Genomic DNA, 25,131 nt, shown 5'->3' on the forward strand with positions numbered 1-25,131 from the left:
AGATTACAGTATTTCGTATTAGTCCAGTTCTACGACCATATCATTCATAAAACAGAAAGTCACATAGTCTTATCACCAAGAGTAATTACAGCATGAGATCTTCTACAGTATGTGCAAAACATACAATTGTCTGATAAAAGACTTAAAACAATATGTTAGTTGGTGAAAAAACATAAATCAGTTAAGAACATGGAAATATGAGATTCTTAACAAAACCTGACTCCTTTTTAATATAATATTTAACATAAAACATGGCTTTGTCCTTCTTGTGAAAGCATGTTATAACATTTTCAGAGTGCTGTAACTTATGTTTTAAAAAGATACCGTTATTAGCATAAAAATCTCATGGTGCATAGGGTAGAGGATAAATGAACATAGAGATCCAGTCAGGGTAAATATCCTGGTTGGACAAGAAACCCACAATTGCTTGTAGCCTGGGACTATATTTCCGTCCCACCTATTGTTTGTCCTCATAGAGTGCAATTGTGGGTTTCTTGTCCAACCAGGATCTTTACCCTGACTGGATCTCTATGTTCAAGAATGTTATATTACATGAATTTGTCTTTGTTTTTTTCTTCAAACTCGAAGCTAAGATATTACATATTCAATCTGTGTTTGGGCTAGGTGACGATTATGCCCCTTTATTTTACATTCATTAACAATGTGAGTATGTACAGTACAGTGCAGTATGTGTATCATGGTGAGAACCTCTTAAAAATCAGATCTATGCTTAAGGTTCTGGGTGCCCTCTAGAGGACAAATAAGATAGTAAAGTAATAAGAGCTTCAATGCTACTTTGCATTAAAATCTCAATTCACTTACAATACAGACTGTAGATTACTTTATCCACAAAATGTATTAAACATTCCAAAAGTATTGCTTATTCACTTTTTGTGTGCGTGCATATAATTATTGAATTATTCTCTAATTAACGTAATTTTTCCATAGCCCTCAAATTCCCCATATTATAAGATGCTTAAGAAAATAGCTAAAGGCACTATGTGTAACATATTGTATAATAGTTCCACGGTGTAAAGTAAATATTCATGTATTACACAGGATAATAATTATTTTTTAAAAGTAACATGTCCAAAAATCTTAACAAAATGATACTGAAACGTCTATAGTTCACATGTGTGTCATACAATATTAATATGCTTCGTGGAAACAGATCTGCAGTGTTACAACTGCTGCATGCCTATTAACCACGGATTTAAAGGGTTCAAGAAGACACCCAATCTCACATATTGTTTCCAATCCGTCCCCACCAAAGTGTTTTCTGTGTCCGTGACAGCTCAGCCATAATAGGACACAAAACGCTGAGTGCGAAATCAGTAGAGGGATTTCGTGGGTGTTGCGTCAGATGAAGCCTACAGCCTATTGGGGGAAGCTTTGTTTTTCTCTTCTTTGACTAATTATAAAGTAGCTGAACTCTACGATTTTGTGGAAGAGCCTCACAACCACACATATCCATTTAAGGAAACAGAGAGCTGTTGATAGCTCCTGTGTTTGTTCTCACTCACTCAGTTTCTAAACCAAGCAACTAACTGCAGCTAGAAGATTTACTTAGGAAGGCTTCTGCTGAGACACTTTATCTAGGGGCTGTCACTTTTTTCCTCTGCTTTTTCCCCTTTCAGAGTTTCTCTAAAGAAGCAAATCGCTTTGCTCTCCTATAATTATTTTGCTGTTCATGCCAAGGTTCTAACCCGCATCGTATAGCAGCTGTGGATTCTCTCTTATAAAGCTATTTACAAAACAAGGAACCATGCAAGTGAGTAATTTTCTAACATTGCATTTTCCTTTGGTGGTATTTATTGAAATGTAGCGGTTCAATTATGTGTACTTGTTCTTCCACTATGCATTGTATAGCTACAGTACGTACTGTGCTGTCCTTCCTCCCATAACTTTACTTGTTTGTTTTATTTGGGGAATATAACAATTATGGGTATTCCAGCTTTAAATCGCTAAAAAGTGGAAGCAGCTGAATAAAATAACAGGAGTAAATGAGTAATTTCATAGTGTCTAGCATTTCTATTGAAGACCGAGATAGTCAGATTTATCTAGGCATGTTTGTTGTAACTGAATGACTGGAATAACTAAATCTGAGAAAACTGAGAGTGCCTTGCTCATACAGAGAGTTGGTTTATACATTTATCCAATTACTGTGTCCAGTTTTTAAAGATCTGGGAATTAATGCTGTCTGTTTTCTTTCACCGCTTTGCAGTCCATGGGGTTGGTGTTCCGGCACTGCTGTTTAGTCCTTGCTCTTACCACCTATCTCTTTGTGGAAATCCGAACGGAGTGTAGCAAGGACTGTGCTACTTGTGTTTATCATTTGGGACAACAAGCTGAAATCAACTCTGTGGTAAGTCTCTACTATTTCGCTTTGTCTTGAATAAAATACATTCACCGTAATCAATATGGTTAAATACATTCAAAAGATGTCTCAATATTCTGCGTGCAATGATTTCCTAATATTCAGAGCTTGTCAAGTGGGATGGTAAGAAGGACAGATGCCTCCAGCACCTCGGAGAGCTCCCGAGCGCACACATCAGTAGGGAAGCAACAAGAACACTAGTTAGGAGTTACCCTAATAGTAACGTGATATTAGCCTTACTCCAATAGTTCTGAAGAACTATAGTCGTGGTGTATGTAGAATCGTGGCACTCTTATGTTAAGTGACCAATACCAACTGGGTTTTTTTCACAGATGTTGTAGTTTATGAGCTTTCTAGATGACACCATTCCAAGACCAAGACATGTTGGTTCTGTATTATAGTCACACATTTTCATATTCAACACGATATATTGAGTTTATACATAGGGATGTAATCTATAACATTTGAGAAAGAATCCTTTGCATTTTTGTGACTCTCGAACAGACATAGGTCTCACAAACAAACACTTTTACTTTTATACGTGGCTATCAAACTCTCAAAAGTCGATACAAATTAAAAATAAATTAGAATCTAATTATAAATGATATAATGTAGATGTTCCACTGAGAAAAAAAAGTAGTTAGTGTACAAGATAAAGTTATTTGTCTGGCAATGTGTTATGTAGCGTTGACTCTACAATGTAATGGAAGGAAAGGTAATAAGAAAAACAATACTTGGTGTTTGACTGCACACTAGAAACAGTGCAGTAAGTAAAAGGAACATTTCCTTTCTGAAAAACGGACTGAGGATGAAATAACCAGAAAGTGTTGATTTAATGTATGTACACTAGGATATTTATGTACATCTATCTATGTTTATCTATGGATTGATTGTAACTATAAGCCAAAAACACATTCAGTAGTCAGTGAGGAAAAAATAGTGATTCAGTTATGGTGTCATAGACATATTTAATTAATAGCTATGATATATTTATACTGTAAATAATGGTTCCTTTATTGTACATTATTATAAATGTAATTTGGAGACATTTGATTGAGATCATTGAGATAAATAAGTATTAAATGTCATCACCATCTGATGTATTTCACCCTTGAGGTGTCGAAAATTGGAGACCTGTGGGTGGCATTACACAAAATGAAGATTAGGTAAATATGAACACCAAAACCAGGCAATATCATAAACCTGACAATGTTTCTCTAACTAAAGATCAGTTTCAATTGATTATTTTTTAACAGTACTATGAGCCAGGAATGTTATATAAGCACCCGTATTAATGCTAGTAAGTATCAGTAGTTGCTATCAGGATTTAATAAACTAAGTGGACACATTGAGATTTACAGTCTAAATATTACACCTTATACATTGATTGAGGAATAATGTATGTCGACAGTTATCATTTTCTATTGACCAATGAAAGATTTTACATTCATTAGCAAATATTAGTTTTATTAAGTAATTATTTTAAAAAAATATTCTTAAGATTGCTAATTTAAAACAAATACATTGTGACATTAAACTAATGAGGAATATATAGTGTTGCGGCAGGTGCTATTTAGCCAGTTTTAAGTTACACTATAAGAAACTAATGTAATACAGTATGTTGCAGCCAGCTAAATTAAAGCTACTGTAAGTTCATAACTAAGCAGTCTCCTCTGGCAGCCAAGATAATCCTTTTTCTGGCTGTGGTTTCGTGAAAAACCACAGAACACTAATGCACTGTACTGCAATGTACAGATTTATACAGTAAAACAGGGGGCGACAGCTCTGTAAGCTACTTTAATGTGCATTCCAACACATAGACAAAAATAAATCAGACAATTATGTTTAACTCATTTTTCAAAACTTTGTCTTCCAGTATAAACAAACATTGTAAACTCTAGTTAAGCATAGCTTTGCTATCATATCATCTGCCTTATCTCCTCTGTTCTTCAGGATTGTTATTTGATATGCATTCAATATGCTTAAAAGTAGCATACCCCAAGTAACATTACATTATATTCAGTAAATACATGATCAATGTTACTATCTTCTTTAGAAAAATGCAGTCATTCCTAACGTGAAGTTTATATGATAATGTCAATGCTATTAGATAAAACAACATAGAAAAAAACAGTGGACTAACATTTCAAATGTTCATAAATAAATAAGAAAAGAGATTATGTATCATAAAAAGCAATGCACTGCTTAATCCTTGCCCCATTAAATCTGTTCTTGCAAATAGAGATGGACCTAACATTACTGCTTGCATTGATGTCCCACATCACATTAAAACTGCTGCGATATTTCCAGATTTTATATATACATTAAAAAAAGGGTTATGCGCGTTATTGAAATGATGCAGCTGCGTCATTTAATGCGGCATTTGGCTGCCTTCTCATTTATACTCATTAAAATGCCCCCAAAACCTTACATACTGTAACACTAGGTAAACTTCCAATAATTCTTTTGTAGGCTAGCATGTAAGACTTTATATAAGTTTTACCTGTCCATTAAGCCACAGTTTTTTTTAACAAATTTTAACTTCTATCACCTTGTTTCCAAATGAATTACTTTTGCTTGAAATGTGTGACTTGAAATACCAGCTCACGAGTAGTAATAGTAAGAGTAAACAAATCAGCTGCCTCCCCAAAATGATAATCAGGCAGCTATTTATAATGGCAGAAAGGTTCTGTAACAAAACAGGGCAATTTGATTGAAGCTCTGCTAATGTTTATAAAACATCATTTACAAAAGGTATTCCTGTCTTTTTTTTACCTGCAAAATTAAACTTGGCAAATTCCAAAGGAACCTTTACTGCATGCAAATAATATGTACTTATAAGCAGCAAAAAATATTCTTAAAACTGGTTTTAAAAAAAATGTTCTTCCTCGTGCTGTAATAAAGATGACCTAATAGATTAAGTTCTTAAAAATAATAATAATAATAATTTGTTTTTGTATAGCGCTGCTAGTATTTCATAGAACTTTACACAGTTGTAGAGCTTACAATCTATGTTTTTGGTGCCTGAGGCACAGGGAGATAAAGTGACTTGCCCAAGGTCACAAGGTTACTGGGAAGGTTCCACTGCTCCACGTTCAGTGCTAATCAGTGCCTTTACTCATTGAGCCACTCCTTCAGCCCACAGATAAGATACTATATGCCCTTTGCAGGTTACGCCCGAAACGCATTAGAGGTTCCTCACAGTCTGTGTGAGATTTTGTTGCGGATGATTCAATAAAGAGATTTTTTTACCTGTTGAAGCGATCCAGCCGCCGTCATTTTTCTTCCGGTTTACCAGCAGTGCAATGTTCACGTTTCACCCATGGGATGTTACTTCTTCCATAGATTCACTATGACTTATGGATCTTGGATTCACTATATTTTTACAGAGTAACGCTGCTGTAAAAATAGCTTCTCGTTGGCCAAATTGTAGGATACAAGAACATAATGTTAATCATTTATATTAATTAACATGTCCTCTTCTTCTTTCCGGACCTGCCTCATTCTCCTCTCACTCCTCACTCCTTTCTCTTTTCTTCCTAGTAAAGGTTATTTCCCTTGTGTTTCTTAATATATATATTTTTTTGTGTATTCATTTTCAAATCCATTACTAAAGAGTTAAACAAATCTGTTTATTTTTTAAACAAAGGTGTTAATAAATATTTCCCTGCATTTCTGCTTACCGAACAAATGTACATAATAAAAAAAATTACAACACAAGTACCTGGTACCTGTTGAAAATATAGAAAGAGGTGATCTGGCACACAATCAATGAAGCACTAAAATGTCACCTGCCGTTGCCCACAGACAAGGGGGGTCGTCCTACCAGGTCCCCAAATGGTATCAGGGTAAAAAGAGTAGTCCAGGCACACGGTCTTATCATAAAGTAGAAAATTTAATCCAGCATAAATCCAATTTATGCTGGATTAAATTTTCTACTTTATGATAAAAACCGTGTGCCTTGACTACTCTCTTTAACCTGTTGAAAATATAACATTTTATTGTGCGCTCAATATTATCAGTCAAGGCAAAAATATTTTACCAGAATTTAACCATCTGACCCACTGCTGTGAAATCAATGGCAAATCAATCAAGAAGCAATTTATTCTGATACAGGTTAAATCACTATTTTAGTTGATAAAGCTAATAGTGAAAGTAAATGGAATTGCGTTTTTTACCTTGATTTTCACATTAGTTCCTCTCAGCTGTAAAAGTCAATATAAACTATTATGCGGAAAAGCCTAAAAACAAAGTCCTTGTATACAGTACAATGCCTATTATAATTGCTCTATTTGTCGAATAATCTCAAAATCTAAGAAACAAAATATCTTCCTTTTACCATTTGTATACAATTAAGAAGTGGAGAATCCTACTTTTGGAGTTAAATACATATGTCTCCCAGCTGCCAAACTGGGGAAGAAGAGGTTCAAAAGATCTCCACCAGATTTATCATAATAAAATTAATTCATTTCTTTCAACCAACCTTTTCTCTTTGATAAGCATTGTGCTTATTTGCACTCGTTCTGCAGCAGGAAGACCTTGGAAACTATGTTCCTAAAAGAGCATCTTTAGACTCGTTTTTGCAAATGTAAGACTCTTACTAATCAAGCGTCTTAGATTTGATGGAGATTGTTGGTCAGTATAAGGAAAGTCACAACTGACAGACTTTTGACGCACAAAAAACACATGGTAGGATATCTTTTACATTTTCCCAATCTCTTCCTTCTTACTAAAAGGAAGAAGACTGAAAATTGCTTTAGATTCATATTTAATAAACTCAGATGAAGTAGCTTCGGTATCACAAAACCTATTCAGAGCTGGTCTCCCAATAACATGTTTACTGTTTTTGCCGAATGAAATAAAAATATATATTTTTGGTTGGGAAAAAAAGGCAAGTAGCACACACACGCAAGATGTTCAAGGAGTAATAAAAACAGTGTTAAAGCCAGGGATTCAAGGTGATCTAATCTGGGATAAAACAATGATGTCTTTACATTTTGGCGGAAAGGTATCATGTCAGAGAAAATATCTCACTTTAACTCTTTCTCGCCCGTTCAACTGGTCTCTTTCACTCACCACTCGCCCTTTCTCCTACACTGACATGAAATTTACACACAAAACTAAATAGCTATATTTGTATGGAAAGTTATTGTTGGGATTTCCAGGCCATTATATACTGTATACATAATTTCACATAGGATATGCCTCATTCACAGGTATTTTGCCTTATTCACTATTCGTTAGGTGGATTTTCAGGTCTCTTTGAGTACTTTTTAATTCTTTAGGTTCCTTCTCTGTTTTTTTTCCCAACTCCCTCCCTTTTCTATGCAGCTTTTCAGATTTTTCAGCGTTGTATTAAAAGATCTGTTCAACTGTTTCATATGTAGGAAACCTACCCCAAAAACATATTGATAATTAAGCAGTTCACAGTGAAAAGCGCTCTTTGGAGCATATTCAATACGTAATTACTTGATTTTGAGAATACTGCTCCTTTGCATGCTAAGATAATTAACATTTCAGGAGAAGACATTCACATATTTTTTGGGGGCTGCCTCTTCACCCTTTATTGAATAAGGACAAGATGATTTTGCCTCTTTTTTTACAAAAATTTTTTTGTGAAAAACAGAGAAACATTGGAATTTATTGAATAGAGCCCTTCAATTAACGTATCGTTAATTGCTAACAGGAATCTTCAAAGCTCAGTAACGATGTGTTAAGTGCTGCTTTCAGCCATAACGAGCCCTAGCTTTATTTTAACAAACGAGCGTGCCAATGATATGGAAAAGAGGCGTTCCCTCTAACAACGCATATCCTCAGAACTCCGTTATCGTTAACGCAGGGATTTAATGGTACTTTAGTTAGGTCATAGCAAAAGGTGGTGTTACTCACTTCCAGACCCTGAAATAGGAATTTTTAAAAGGGCCTGAATATATGTAAGCCACCATTAGGTCGTACTGTTACTTGTGCAGATTTTCAAATTGGAGCGGAGCGCTGGATGACTCAGGATTATGAAAAAGAAAAATAAATACAATAGTGCAGATAGTATTGTAATAATGGTATAATAAAAATGTTCTCTGTAGTAGTGGTACTCACAGATTGCACTATCAAATATAAGCGTATCAGAGACCCTTCTCTCTCTGATGGGAGCCCTTTAATGGAAATCCCTCAGAGTGGTGTCTTGATACTGGAAGCTTGTAATATGGTGGTTCAATAATTCTCCCAGGGGTATGTGAAAGTGAAAGAGAGAACACACAATAGAGTAGTATAGTCTAAAATTGTATTGGCAGCAATCGATAATTATATGTGTAATACACTCACATTTTGTAATAAAATATGGTTCGTGGGAGAGGACAGCTGTGGATGGAGGACGCCGGTGGTTCCTGGAGCGGAGGAGCCCTTCCGCATACGTCACTGGTGCCTTCGTCACGTCCTGTGTTGTCGTAGGTCAGGGCGGAAGAGGCTGCCTGGTGTATCCGTCTCCTACTGGTTTGCCAGCAGTTGTCTCCCGGTCTCCTCAGCACAATCACCTCCCACAACGGATCGATTCTACGCGTTTCGCTGTAGCTTCTTCAGGAATCGAATTTCGATTTTCGAGTTTCGATTCCTGAAGAAGCTACAGCGAAACGCGTAGAATCGATCCGTTGTGGGAGGTGATTGTGCTGAGGAGACCGGGAGACAACTGCTGGCAAACCAGTAGGAGACGGATACACCAGGCAGTCTCTTCCGCCCTGACCTACGACAACACAGGACGTGACGAAGGCACCAGTGACGTATGCGGAAGGGCTCCTCCGCTCCAGGAACCACCGGCGTCCTCCATCCACAGCTGTCCTCTCCCACGAACCATATTTTATTACAAAATGTGAGTGTATTACACATATAATTATCGATTGCTGCCAATACAATTTTAGACTATACTACCCTATTGTGTGTTCTCTCTTTCACTTTCACATACCCCTGGGAGAATTATTGAACCACCATATTACAAGCTTCCAGTATCAAGTCACCACTCTGAGGGATTTCCATTAAAGGGCTCCCATCAGAGAGAGAAGGGTCTCTGATACGCTTATATTTGATAGTGCAATCTGTGAGTACCACTACTACAGAGAACATTTTTATTATACCATTATTACAATACTATCTGCACTATTGTATTTATTTTTCTTTTTCATAATCCTGAGTCATCCAGCGCTCCGCTCCAATTTGAAAATCTGCACAAGAACCATCTGGACATGAACAGTCCGTCCTAAGGGTGTAGAGCTGCTTTTTTTATTACTGTATTGCACTTTAATATTTATATAATTTTCCACACATTGGTGAAGGTCACTAAACACAATTTGTGCACTGATTATTAATTGAACATTACTGTCACGTATATCGTATAATTACTTAATTATTTAATATTCACTTATTTTTGAGAAGCGCCCGGTTTTTATTTTTTGTCTTTCCGTACTGTTACTTACAGAGTTATTTTCCTCTCCTGTCTTCTCTTTTTTGAACTTAAACTAAATAACTATTGAGGGACCTAATGGAAGTAACACCCTCTTTGGGTGAGACAGGCTTAACGCCATTCTATTTGAAGCTAACGCAAGGCAGTGCTAACGTAACATGGCATTAAGCCCGTGCTAATGAGCTAACTAACAACCATTGTTTTCGCATATATTTAGCTTTGAGGATACCTGTTAAATGAAGGAAAACTAACATTCATTACCCTATTAGGTAAAGTCACATTAGTAGGCCAGATTTAACGACCTCTGAGGAGCTATCCCTTAGTGAGGCGAGTGAGATACATCCAATGTTGTAGTGCACTTAGCAAACCGCAAATTCGTTATTTTAAATTCCGTTTAAATATAGCCCATCACCATGGTATTCATTTAATTTCTTTCATAACTGAAATAAAATATGTTTTACAAATCATTCATTTTTAACACAAGGACGTTTGACTTCACAACTTTAATTATATTATTTAATAGGATAGTGTCGTCCCTTGATTTCAAAATTGGGATAATTAGAGATCTGTTTAACTTCAGGCTTATTTATCACTTCAAAAACAACTGCAAAATGATTAGTCTCATGAACAGGAACAGTTTTGGAATTACATACAGTATATAAGGACTTTTTGTAGGTATACAGCATTTTTAATGGTTTAGTTACAACTTTATGCTTTAATAAATCTTTCATCAAACAAAATGTTAACTTTCTGAAATTCCATTGACTGGTAAGAAGAAAACACACTTTGATTTAGACCTTTTGGCTACTGCCTGTTTTTCAATGAGTAATAATAATAATAGTTATAATGTCCTACTTGGCACTGGTACGCACATAATTTTACATGCAGGTATTAAGTCCCTTTCACTTCCAATTGCAGGCTGGTGCTTAAGACTCAGGTAGAGTGTCCCGAGTCACAATGAATTACATTACTTCAAGTTATCATCATTGCTTACTATATTTCAGATGATATTTATCAAATGTTGCTTTTTGGAGAGATGCAACATTGTAAAATGAGTATTTTCTAAAAGGATTCAGATACTGTCTATTAGGAATATGTATCAACGTACAGAGCCATTTTGTACTCCAACATGCGTCATACAGTATGTAACAAGTTCTTTGCTCCAGTTTCTTACATCCGGCTCAGATTTTCAAAGGTTAACTCCACCTTACACCTGGCAGATTTGTTTATCTATATCTATATTTTTGAAAACATTGTATGTCCCTGTGTGTAGGGGCAATCACATTGGACCTTTGGCCCGTCACTCCGCCTCAGCCCAATGAGATGGCTCCCTTGGCCCACCCGCCCCCACACACCTCTCATTGGCCGGTATGGTCTAACAGTGTATACACACACATATGTCTCACTCCTCCGGATTGCCCGCCCCCCCCACGGCTCTCATTGGCTGGTGCGCTCTAACCCAGGGGTCCCCAAACCCTGGCCACACTGCTGCTGCTGCCTAAGGTGAGGAATTGCTACTGCTGGAGGGGGGCAGGTGTTTGACCCCCCCCCCAGCTCCGTTTTTGACCCCCCAGCTCAGTTTTTGACCCCTCCCCAAGCTCCGTTTTTGACCCCTCCCCCAGCTCCATTTTTGACCCCTCCCCCAGCTCGTTTTGGACCCCCTCCAGCTCCGTTTTTGACCCCCCAGCTCCATTTTTGACCCCCTCCAGCTCCGTTTTTGACCCCTTCCAGCTCCGTTTTTGACTCCTCCCCAGCTCTGTTTTTGACCCCTCCCCAGCTCCGTTTTTGACCCCTTCCCCAGCTGCGTTTTTGACCCCTCCCCCAGCTACATTTTTGACCCCCCCCCGACATACACAGTGACATACACAGTGACATACACAGTGACATACACAGTGACATACACAGTGACAGACACGGACACAAACACACGGACAAACACACTGACACACACAGGGACAAACACACTGACACACACAGGGACAAACACATTGACACACACAGGGACAAACACACTGACACACACAGGGACACACACAGGGACAGAAACAATGACACACACAGGGACAGAAACAATGACACACTCAGGGACAGAAACAATGACACACACAAGGACAGACACACAGTGACACACACAGGGACAGACACACAGCGATACCCCCCCTTGCCTCCTGCCTCCCCCCCACCCCTGCCTTCCCCCTCCCCTCCTCTGCCTTCCCCCTCCCCTGCCTTCCCCCCCTCCCCTGCCTTTCACCCCCCTCCCGCCCCTGCCTTTCACCCCCCTCTCACCCCTGCCTTTCACCCACCCGCCGCCCATACTCCCGCCACCTCCTGCCTCTGCCTTTCACCCGCCCTCCCGCCTCTGCCTTTCACCCGCCCTCCCGCCTCTGCCTTTCACCCGCCCTCCCGCCTCATCCTTTCACCCACCCGCCGCACTCCCGCCTCTGCCTTTCACCCACTCGCCGCACACTCCCGCCTCTGCCTTACACCCACTCGCCGCCTGCTGCCCGCCGCCCTCCCACCTTCCACCCACCCGCTGCCCACACTCCCGCCGCCTCTGCCTTTCAGCCACCCGCCGCCTCACACCCCTGCACCCCACAGCCGCCGACCTCACTCAACAGACACCTGCTGCCTCTCACCCACCTGCCACACTCGACACACACCCGCTGCCTCCCGCCCCTACGCACCAACATCACTGACTAGCCGCCGCACCCACTCACCACCCACCTGGCACCTCCCGCCTCACACCCACCCGCCACACTCACACCCCTATGCACCGACATCACTTACCAGCCTCCACACGCACTCACCAGACACCCGCCGCCTTACACCCGCTCACACCCTAGCGGGACTCCCACCCACAGCCAGCACTCCACTACCCACCCGCCACCCATACTGAACACCCAACCGATGCCTCACACCCGCTCACACCATAGCGGGACACACCTCACATTTTTACATCACTTATGTCGCCAAAATATACATTGTACTGTGGTGTGTTTACAATAAACCATTTTTAAACAACAATATCGTATTACATTTTCTTCCATGTTTCTTTTGAACTATTCATAAATAATAATACCTATTACGGATTTACATCCCGGGCAACGCCGGGTATATCAACTAGTGCAGAATAAGAAAGGGAGGTGCAGTGGTGCACAATTTAATAAATTCTATTATAACGTATGCTTCAGGTAACTCTGACAAACTCCTTCTTTTGATACTCCTAAACTCACAAGCTTCCATATATGGGGCAAAAACTGGAATGAGGACCTTGAAACATTGATGCTAAACGGGAAACACGGAAACGAAGCAATATTTACATCTGGGACTACAGTATATAGAACAACAATATAAAGTATAGCAAAAGAAAAATGAAATTTCTCCCTTAGGAAATATAAAATACTGTGGCTAAATCAATGTAATGTCAAATTAAGAGGGCTTATTACATATGTTTATGTTTTGTGTGTTGATTAGTTACCAATAACCACTTCATTTTCCATATTAAAAAAAACATTTTTTTTATTTTATTTCTTAATATAACTAAATAATCTAACACACTTTGAATGTTCATACATAGGGATGCTTAGGAAGAATTCAGAGTAATTTACGTTGGCCCTTGATGTTTTAGAGGAAATAATGTGAATAGCTTACGTCCAAAATGGAACAATTATCCTAATTAAATTGTATGTTATTTTTATTTTCAGGCTTGCACATTAGAATGTGAAGGGAAATTACCATCTGCCAAAGTCTGGGGAACCTGCAAAGAACTGGTGATGCAAATGGCCAAAGTGGACGTTGCTCAAGAAGGAGAAAAAAATCAAGACAACAATGATGATAACCACCTTCTTGCCAAAAAGTATGGTGGTTTTATGAAAAGGTATGGTGGCTTCATGAAGAAAATGGATGAGCTGTATCATGTAGAACCAGAGGAAGATGGCGGAGAGAGGCTTTCTAAGAAGTATGGAGGTTTTATGAAGAAAGAGTTTGACGGAGATACATCAGTTCTCCTTAAGGAGCTTCTAGGTACTAGTGGGGACCCTGAAACTGGGAATTATCGTGACAACAACAGCGAGACACCAGGAGAGATGAATAAAAGATATGGGGGCTTTATGAGAGGCTACAGAAGAAGCCCAGAACTGGAAGATGAATCAAGAGAGCTGCAGAAGCGATATGGTGGCTTTATGAGACGAGTAGGTAGGCCAGAATGGTGGCAGGACTACCAGAAAAGATATGGAGGGTTTATGAGGCGCTTCGCTGATTCTTCTCCTCCTTCAGATGAAGATGGCGAGAGTTATTCCAAAGAAATCCCAGAGATGGAGAAAAGATATGGGGGATTTATGAGATTTTAACACCCTTTCCCTCTTTCCCCAACTATTGAGAGACTGTTTCATTGACCATATTTTATTGTAATGTGTTGCCTGCACTGTACAGTTTTTTACTGTCCTAGTAAACAATGCAACTTGTAATCTGTTATATCAGGCTCTGTGTTCTTTTTAAGTCAACAAATAACTTCTGTTTGTCACACTTAAAGTTTCTACTGTAGTTATTATGCTGAAACAATTTTTGTTACTGTATTATTTCATCAACCAATGCTTACTGTATATAAATAAATTATTCATCTTATCTGCACAGTTTATGGTTTGTCATTTTTTTTAATTTTTCCAATTTACTTATTCCTGTTTCTTTAATATCAGATGAAAGATACATATGGAGTTGAAATTTATTAATTGTGTTCATGAAATATTTAGTATTGTTAAACTATCTAAATATTCATAATATTGAAAGCAATTTATTTAAATGCACTGCTGTAGTACTTTACAACACTATAAATGTTATTTACTGCTATTTAATCTCTAAACAGAGATGATTGCGTTTATTTGTCAAAGTCAGCAATTGTCATATCAAGATAGCGGTGCTTAGACATAACATTAGTGAAATCATCTGCTTGTAAAAAAGAATAATAAAGCCTGCCCCAAAACAATCTACTGTATTAACATGCCAGAATAGCTATCCTGCTAGAGATAGCTTAATCCACATATAACATTCATGAACAATTTAATGTGCTGCTGTATTCACAGCAAAAGCGGATAGGGCATTTAACATCATAGGCAGTGAGTGTGCAGAATATCAGATTTATTATTCAAGTAATACATTAAATAAGACATACTAATGTTATTAAATATTGTTTCTCATATATAGTGTGGCAGTATATACAGCAGTGTACATAGATTTTTTTTTTTTTTAGTTTCTTTCATGTCTACCCCCAAAGAGCTTATAAAATACTTTTTTTGTGCCAGAGGCACAGGGAGATAGTTACATGGCCAAGAACACAAGTTCCTAACACCCGGATTGACTTGCTTCAAAGGCATTGATGTTCATACTAGACCAAACCATGTTAGCAGTTAGTTAATAGTTATATTAATTTAAAAGGAAAATAAATGAACCATTGATTGGTTATTAGATACATTAGTAATTACCAACAACGAGTCAGTCACTTCAGTCTGATGTCTGTGTATTGTTCATACTACCACGAAACAAAATAATATAGGAAAATAATTTCAGAAGCACAAGCATCTGCTGCAGCTTGTAAATAATGTTAACTATTGCAAACTATTTAACATTAAATGGGAGTAGGAAAATATTTATTTGGAGCTGAATAATTAATTTAAATAATCATTTAGTAGATTCCTCTTTTTTCTCCCAATAATCTTATGTAATTTTCCCTACCCGGCTCTAAAGGAGGTCCCATCAGATTGACTACAGTACTGAGGTCCCTACAGTACATTGGCATTGCTCAGTCTCTTGGCTTTTGCAGGGTGCTGGGCAAGTGCAGGCTGGGCGTGGATGCTTGAATATAAGGATGGGTGTCAGGAACTTTTATAAACAAAAAGCTGCTTTTTTTGAAAGCCATCAATAATGTTTCACAGACATTGACATACTGGTTACTTGACAGAAACTCGTGCCATTCTGGACTTCATCCTCTGGCAGCTCTCCCTCCTATGCTGGGGAGGTACTTAGTGAAGGATACATCTTCAGTCTCTTGCATGGGATTAGTAATGCTTCACCACTTGTCGAGTGGGTCCTCATGGCATACATTAGGCAGCTGATTTATCAACTGTGTACTGTATACTTTCTCCATACCTATTTGATCAGGAATGCACAAGTAACTTTCCGGCTGGGCCGGTTCAAACACACTCCGGAGTTACTATGCTGAGAACTACTTACCAAAAGCGTGCTTCCTCCATTTCAATAAAGAGAGCGATTAAGGGCCTTTACTACCGGTGCTTACTTAATGGGCACGTTCCTAACTGAAAACAACAAATGGCGAAAGGATACATCTTAATGCACTGAGCTGTGCACATCAACTTATTTACAGGATTCACAGTGAGGACCCCAGTCAGAACTATAAAGAAGCTGCTTATAGAACATACTGTAGGGTGGAACTATATATAACCTTTATACTCCCTATAGTGACATCACGGGTCACAAGACATACACAGGAGGGGCAATCCCTCCCTACATAGTCATCCTACATTCCATGATGGGGAGGGGAGTAACCTGAGTGAACCCACACTGTTAACCCATTAAGGCCGTTAACCCCTTAACTGAAATAGTAGTCTAACAAAGAGGGGGCTGAAGAATGTTTAAATTGAGGCTACCTGGGCTATAGTCAAAACAGTTGCATGAAAACCAGTATCCAAATCTCAAGCACAACTGATTAAAATCAATGGCTGCTTCTCCCGCTGGCGAATTGTGCATCTCCCACTGCAGTGTGCCACGGGTTGTAATCACATTGGCTTCATCTATACACTGATGATTTAAGGCTACAGACTACTTCCAGTACACAGGTTTAATGGGGGCAAAGTGAGTGTCACCAATAAACCTGCCACTCACTACAAAGCAAAAAATAATAATAATAAATAAATAAAAAATAATAATAAATATATATATATATATATATATATATATATACTGTATACACTCAATATCTTCATTAGAATAAATTTCTAGCACTATCTATAGCACTAGCTCTAACACCTCTATTAGTAACTAACTTTAGCACTACTGTAGCATGAACACAGTCTCTCTCTCTCTGGGGGGAGGACACAAAGCGCAAAAAGCTTCCTCTCCAAGGTGGAAATAACACAAGGAATCTCAAATGGGCAGCATACGTAAAGAAAAAAAGAAAAAGAAATAGTGCAACACAATTTAATTATAACATATAAGCGAGCAAGGAGGCTCCAACACACTCACATGCTCCAAGGTTAATAAAAGCAATTCAACCACTCTGGGTTCAGACGCTGTGTACAGGACTCCAAACAGCTGTTCCTCGCTCTTTACTTCCGTGCTCGATCGGCGTCTGATGTCACAAACCGGTTCCCTCAATCTCCAACAGCAAGGGGAGAACCATCTGGCTCCGTGAAGATCAGCACAGCGGAAGATATCCAAAACAGGAGAGCGCTGAGGTAAGGCAGCTGGTATCACAGCAAAGAGTCCGTCAGAGGCACTGACTGCTAACACAAGGTCCAAGCGCATATAGAACCCTACGCGTTTCATCCAAGGTATGGACTTCTTCAGGGGTGTAGGGATACATGGCAGTGACTCATCCTTAAATAGTCCCAAAAGGGGAGGCAATCGAAAACGTCACAGCCCAAACCTAAATCTGATAGGCTCAATGCATCTCCACTAACAGCCCTACTTACACACTAAATAAATAAGACAAAAACGGAACATTATATAAATACTCAATAGTTCTAAAAGGGGGAATACATAATAAAATTATACAATAAAAAAGCATTACTCATAAATTTATATAATTACAAAATGCAATGAGAAACACACGACGCAAGAATATAACATTATGAACCTCATAATGGATCTAGATGGAAACAAGAAGAGAATCAGTGCAAATACATAGAAGGCATAATATATTAAAAAACCATAAATATAGATACTATAAATAAAAACATATCTTATATATACATATACACATATTAAATTATATATTATAAACATATGTTAAAAGACAGACCTTCTAAAAGAGGAAAATAATCCTAAATGCACTATAAATATTGTTAAAAAGATATTATAAATATTAATTCAAAAAGATACTGGACACCTAACAAGCTCCTATTGAACCCCCAAAATGACCACAACATATATATAAGCATATGAGTGTCACAGAGGAGTGCTACTGAGCATGGCAATATATATTTTTAAAACCAGAGACAGAACATAAAACACAGACAGAGCTCAGTTTTTAGCACATCCAGTGAGACTCATACACGATACAGTGCCTAAATATATATGTATAAATATCTAATAAGTAAAATGGTCTTTTAGTTTGACATTTTTGGCCAAAATTGTTGTAAGCCCCTGAGCCAACGCCAAGGCAGACCACATATCAGGGGTCCCTAACGCTAATATAAATTCTTAGCTCTGTCTGTGTTTTATGTTCTGTCTCTGGTTTTAAAATATATATTGCCATGCTCAGTAGCACTCCTCTGTGACACTCATATGCTTATATATATGTTGTGGTCATTTTGGGGGTTCAATAGGAGCTTGTTAGGTGTCCAGTATGTTTTACAATTGTTGTCCAGCTAGTCATGGCTGATTGGAGGGTGGCAACCTCCTTCCTAATTTAAGCTCACCCCCTCCCACATTTAAATGGTTATGGGCTCACTCCATAGCATCTTCCACTCAGGGGAACTTGCCTGCTTGCAGTTTGGCTGTGACATCTCTAATACAGAGTGCTTTTCCTGGTAATGTACAGGTTAATAAAAGCTTCAGTCAGACTTAGAACTTTGCAACTAATATTGACAGATTTACTATAAATCATTCTTCCTGTTATTACACAGGTTATTAAGAATTTATATTAGCGTTAGGGACCCCTGATATGTGGTCTGCCTTGGCGTTGGCTCAGGGGCTTACAACAATTTTGGCCAAAAATGTCAAACTAAAAGACCATTTTACTTATTAGATATTTATACATATATATTTAGGCACTGTACCGTGTATGAGTCTCACTGGATGTGCTAAAAACTGAGCTCTGTCTGTGTTTTATGTTCTGTCTCTGGTTTTAATAATTAATTCAAAAAGACACTGTAAATATTAATTAATAATAATTAATTCAAAAAAGAAGCTAAATCTATGTCAATATTTAAACCTGAAGGTTTAAGTGTAAATAATTTATGTATCCAAAAAGTCTCTTTTTGGGAGACTTCCCGGATACGATTGCCTCCCCTCCAATTTAAAGTAACCTGATCTATGCCTATATAGCTCAAACCCTCCGGATTAGACAATAACAGGAAAAGGGAGATCAAAAAGCGCACCAGCAAAAACGGAGCAGGAAGGACCCAAAACGAAAAAATTATTAAAAGGGCACTTTAATGTGACAAGAGACCCATCCAACGCTTTTCGAACGTCACAGCGTTCTTTTTCAAACGAAAAGAACGCTGTGATGTTTGAAACGCGTTGGATGGGTCTCTTGTCACATTAAAGTGCCCTTTTAATCATTTTTTTGTTTTGGGTCCTTCCTGCTCCGTTTTTGCTAGTGCGCTTTGGTCTCCCTTTTCCTGTTATTGCATATTTGTAGCTGCACAGCTTGCCTACCTACTACCAGGATGTGAGTATTGCTTATTTTCAGGGGAACCTGCCGATGAGACTGAGGGTGAGTGGGCTTGTACCATCTACCACCTGTTTTCAGGAGGATAGTACCCATACTATTGCACATTAAGTACTATATTATTCTTATTAGTACCCTGGTTTAGTGGTTTGGCTTATTTTATTCATTGCACCTACATTTGAGCGCTTTAGCCACTTTCCACCTCCGGATTACTCGCATGGAACTGTTTAAAATGTAATGGAACACTATGGTTCTCCAATCCATTTGTGATGTTCCTAATATGTTCCAGAATTCTAACCCGGAGAGGTCTGATAGTGCGGCCCACATATTGTAGACCGCACGGGCATTGTAATAAATAATTGTCCATCAGGACAATTTAGAAGATTAAGGAAAAATTGCACAGACATTGAGGTTTTTGATGAACAATCAGCTATGCTAGAAAAAAGATTTTTGGAGAAAGATTATATACCCTTGGATTTAAGTGAAGCCAAAAATCATGTACGGGAAAATGACAGAAATCTACTTTTAAAGTCAAACTCTAACAAAGTGATGAAATCGAATTTTATTCCTTTTATCACTCAATTTAATAGCGATCATTTTAAAATCAATAAAATTTTAAATAAGCACTGACACATTTTAAAAAGTGATCAATATTTAAAAGACTTTTTTCCTGATCGTGCGCAAGTTGTCTACACTAAAGCACGAAATATTAAAGATAGACTTGCTCCTAGTTTATTGAAACCATTACTCCATAGTGACACATGGTTAGGTGAAAAACCTAAGGGTTTCTTTAAGTGTACCGGCTGCAAAGCCTGTAAATTTTGTTTAACTAAAACAGATTGCTTTATGTCCCAAGTAACCAAAGAGGTATTTAAAATCAATAAATTTATAAATTGTAAAAGTACCTCTGTTATTTATTTATTGCAATGCCCGTGCGGTCTACAATATGTGGGCCGCACTATCAGACCTCTCCGGGTTAGAATTCTGGAACATATTAGGAACATTATAAATGGACTGGAGAACCATAGTGTTCCATTACATTTTAAACAGTTCCATGCGTCTAATCCGGACGGTCTGAGTTTTATAGGCATAGATCAGGTTACTTTAAATTGGAGGGGAGGCAATCGTATCCGGGAAGTCTCCCAAAAAGAGACTTTTTGGATACATAAATTATGTACACTTAAACCTTTAGGTTTAAATATTGACATAGATTTAGCTTCTTTTTTGAATTAATTATTATTAATTAATATTTACAGTGTCTTTTTGAATTAATATTTATAATATCTTTTTAACAATATTTATAGTGCATTTAGGATTATTTTCCTCGTTTAGAAGGTCTGTCTTTTAACATATGTTTATAATATATAATTTAATATGTGTATATGTATATATAAGATATGTTTTTATTTATAGTATCTATATTTATGGTTTTTTAATATATTATGCCTTCTATGTATTTGCACTGATTCTCTTCTTGTTTCCATTCTTGCGTCGTGTGTTTCTCATTGCATTTTTAATTATATAAATTTATGAGTAATGCATTTTTATTATATAATTTTATTATGTATTCCCCCTTTTAGAATTATTGAGTATTTATATAATGTTCCGTTTTTGTCTTATTTATTTAGTGTGTAAGTAGGGCTGTTAGTGGAGATGCATTGAGCCTATCAGATTTAGGTTTGGGCTGTGACGCTTTTGATGCCTCCCCTTTTTGGGACTATTTAAGGATGAGTCACTGCCATGTATCCCTACACCCCTGAAGAAGTCCATACCTTGGATGAAACGCGTAGGGTTCTATATGCGCTTGGACCTTGTGTTAGCAGTCAGTGCCTCTGACGGACTCTTTGCTGTGCTGCCAGCTACCTTACCTCAGCGCTCCTGTGTTTGGATATCTTCTGCTGTGCTGATCTTCACGGAGCCAGATGGTTCTCCCCTTGCTGCTGGAGATTGAGGGAACCGGTTCGTGACGTCAGACGCCGATCGAGCACGGAAGTAAAGAGCGAGGAACAGCTGTTTGGAGTCCTGTACACAGCGTCTGAACCCAGAGTGGTTGAATTGCTTTTATTAACCTTGGAGCATGTGAGTGTGTTGGAGCCTCCTTGCTCGCTTATATGTTATAATTAAATTGTGTTGCACTATTTTCTTTTCCTTTTGTCTTTACATATGCTGCCCATTTGAGATTCCTTGTGTTATTTCCACCTTGGAGAGGAAGTTCTTTGCGCTTTGTGTCCTCCCCCCAGAAGTTACTTTGAGAGATTGTGAAATCTCTCACACCAGCTGCATCTCCTCTTGGTGATATTTATTTGTTTCTATTTATATATGTAGCCCCGAGGTATATTTTCGCTTTCTGGCCCCCCTCCGCGAGTGCCGTGTGGTAGCGGGTGCCGCCGGAGGCTGCGACGGACCCGCCGGCACTTCGCGAGGGTGGGGGCCAGTGCAGGGAGCAGCGCTAGGTGTTGCGGCGCAGGACGGTTGCCGGGGACGCGATCGGGCCGTCGACAAGGCCGCGATCGAGTTGCCACCGGCCCGGCGGCTTAAGGAGAGGGCGCCGCCATTGCGCATTAGTTCGCGCATGCGCAGTAGGTGGCCAGCGCAGGGAAGGCTCCAGACAGGTCGCGCATGCGCAGGTAGGATCCCCAGAGCTAGGGAGAGATCGCGCGAGGGCAGGCATAGGGAGACAGAGGTCAGGTGCTCCCTTGCGGCCAATAGGGCTGGAGGAAGCTCAGCCCGGGAATATAGATACATTTCCCGGGCTTTGCACAGGCAGTCTGCACGAGGAGAAGGAAGGAGTAGGAAGGGTGCAGGGAGCGCGTGGCTCCTGCACCAGGTAAGGGTTCTCCTTAGATCCCCAGGCAGGCCCCAATTCCCGGGAAGGGCAGGGGGTAACTGAAAAGGGATGGCCCTAGATAAGGAGGTTACCCATAGGTGCGGAAGGTGCAGTTTGGCAGTGCCACAGCGGATAGTGCTGTGCGCACTGGCAAATAGGCACAGCGTGCGAGCAGTGGATTTGCTGCGGGTTCCAGTGAATGGTGTGTATCGTTCTGTGTGTCGCTGCATGTGCTGGGCGCAGTGTGTGCAGCGTGTGTGAATACCTGCAGGCTGACAGTGTGAGCTGTGTGTCGGCTGCAGGTGTTAGGAGTAGCGAGTAGCTAGAGAGTTACAGATAGGACTGGGTAGCTAGGGGAGGGGGCAGGTTATTGTTCCACAGGCCCTAGGAGTTTTCCCCAAGCCATCCCAGGTTGCGGTTCATCAGGGACAGGCCCTAGGTTAGGGTTCCTGTCCTGATAGGGTTAGTTAGGGATAGTGGCGGTTGCTGTTCCCGTGATGCGGTTGGTGTTGCCGTGATTCGGTTGAGTTCCCGGGAAGCGGTGGGACCCTCGTTGGGGTCCACGGAGAGAAGTACCTGGATAGGATCAGACGGACGTCTGACCCTTTTAGAAGAGTGTGGCGGTCCCGAGCATCGGAGTGCTCGGAAGGTACTTCTGTATTATAAGTGCACCAACATGCCTATTCATATAGTGACTGGGCAGTCACCCACGACCTCCGTAGGAGTACGGGACATTGGGTGTGGGGGATCACAGGACACTGGGTGGGAACACCAGACATTGGGCTGAGGTTACATGGATAGAGCATAAGGTTATAGTGTAAGGATATGAAGTTATGTAATGTGTTATATGTGTGTTCAGTAAAGTGTTAGTATTATATATGTGTGTTATTGTATTTCTTACCCAGGGCTATCTTTCATAACGGGGATCCTGGGTAAGTGGAGGCGCTGCACCAGGTAAATGGTAAGGGTTTCCCCAGGCTCCCAGCTAGCGGAGGCTCAGATCTCCTGGAGCCACAGGTGTTATACAGCTACCAGTAGTCCCTTAGAAGAGGTGTGCCGCAGGGAAAGGGACCGGTTAGACCACAGGGGCCAATGTGAGATTGGGTGGGTCAGGCCGGTTCACAAAAAGGGCTACATATATATATATGTATAATTAAGGTTTACGCTCACTTTCCTTGCACCTCTCTCTCTCTCTCTCTCTCTGTCTGTCTCTTACTCCCTTACTTACTCCCTAGCAATTTAAACTCTCTCTCAGCATTGTGACCTTGTTCTCATTAATATTTCTGATGACATACAGTACATGTTAACCCCTCTTAAATTTCACCACCTTTAATCTGGTCATGGTTCATCATGACCCTCTGTGTTTAATCCTATAGTCAGTTGGTGTAGTGCTGTGTTAGTTTCTGTACTGCCCGGTGTCCTGCAGTCTCTCCAGATCCCTCCAGAACCCACTTATCCTCTTTCAGTAAGGACTGTCAGTTATTGTTAGCTCTCCCTGATGCTCACAGAAAAGATGTCTCTGGCCCTGCCTTCTGCTTAGCTGTCACAATCCCAGATCCACAGAGCTCAGTTAACTCAGGGCTCATAACGTCTTGTTATCAGAGTCACTAATGGATATTATGTTCCCTGACGTTAACCTGAATTACTCTGATTCAGAACCCCCATTAATAATGATATTTTAACTAAATCATACCAAACTGTGGTCTTACACTCATTCAGACCTTGTCAAAGGGAATGGAAGTGAGTAATGCCAAATTTAACTATGAGTTAACTAATTTCTCGTTAAAATCCTGCGTTAACTTTAACAGAGCTCTGTGAATATGCATTGTTTGTGTGAACACCTCTTTTGTAGCTCATTAGCACTTACTAAAAGATAAAGTGATGTCCTCTTCTGACACAAATGGAACTTAATACTGCGGTATTGAGCTTTGAAATGACACATTAGCCCTTAACAATGCATAAACTTAAGTTAGCACGTTGTTAAATCAATCACCAAGATCTGTGGATCTGGGCCACAGTGTCAGTTAGTTCCTGTCCCTTTCTGTCACATGGAAAGAGTACAGGGCAGTTGCCGCATAATTTGTTGGGCAATTAGAAGGTTGGGTATCTGTCAAGTTTGTTGAGCAGAGAAAGAGAGCAGTTTTGGTTCAAATCATTAATCTGGGGGTGCTAGCCGATTCTTTGAGCTTGGAGGGAAGATACCAGTGGATCCAATTATTGAGTGGGTGGGCAGTGTATTGGAGGCAAGTTAGCTCCTGATACACATCTCACAGCACTCCTGGGCTGGTAGAAAGCTGATCTTCATCTCTTGTATTAATTGCACTCACGGCAAGAACAAATTGCATAACTTAAAGATACAAATATCCTCAGTATGGCCTCAAAGTCCCAGATGAAGTGTGAAGCATCACACAAAACTTCATCTCTTGTAGTCAGTCATGGAAGATCTTCCCCTCCCTGCACAGCCCCGTCAGCTGGTCTTTCTCTCTCCCAGTGTTGACCACAGACTTTATTAAGGTAATGTGACAAGATAACATGACTATAGTCTGTCCTGACTCCTGTGGCTGCCAGCTGGGGTCTTCCCTAGGTTGCTCCCTGTGAGGATTGTGTATGCTCTCCACTCTCTCTTAGGCCCTTAATCTATAAACTGTGATAGCAGAGAACCAGCTCTAATGCTCGGAAAGCCCAATTAAGTTTACAGAATAAAGGGCCTCAGCATCATCCTAGTTGGGTAATAGCTTCTCTCATTACTTATAGGAAAGCTGGTGAAATTGTGCCCTGTCTCTGACAAATCTGCAAAGTGTTTAATCTCTCAACCCCTCCATAAAGTACCCACTCAGCAGTGCTTCTATACCCCA

The 25,131-nt window shown here is 39.7% G+C and overlaps 1 protein-coding gene across 1 annotated transcript; it reads left to right on the forward strand.

The window, feature by feature from the left end:
- Positions 1–1,403: 1,403 nt before the first annotated feature.
- On the forward strand, positions 1,404–14,448 carry PENK (proenkephalin). The gene is made up of 3 exons (XM_075584164.1): positions 1,404–1,771; positions 2,225–2,365; positions 13,529–14,448. Exons 1-3 carry the CDS (start codon positions 1,766–1,768, stop codon positions 14,171–14,173), a joined length of 792 nt encoding a protein of 263 aa, XP_075440279.1. The 5' UTR covers positions 1,404–1,765; the 3' UTR covers positions 14,174–14,448.
- The last annotated feature ends 10,683 nt before the right edge of the window (positions 14,449–25,131 follow it).

Source organism: Ascaphus truei, chromosome 2 (assembly GCF_040206685.1).
Source record: "Ascaphus truei isolate aAscTru1 chromosome 2, aAscTru1.hap1, whole genome shotgun sequence".
Lineage (NCBI taxonomy): Eukaryota > Metazoa > Chordata > Amphibia > Anura > Ascaphidae > Ascaphus > Ascaphus truei.

Coding starts and splice junctions, on each gene's coding strand:
- PENK (XM_075584164.1), top strand. Junction 2,366..13,528: donor AAGCTGAAATCAACTCTGTG/GTAAGTCTCTAC, acceptor TTTTATTTTCAG/GCTTGCACATTAGAATGTGA.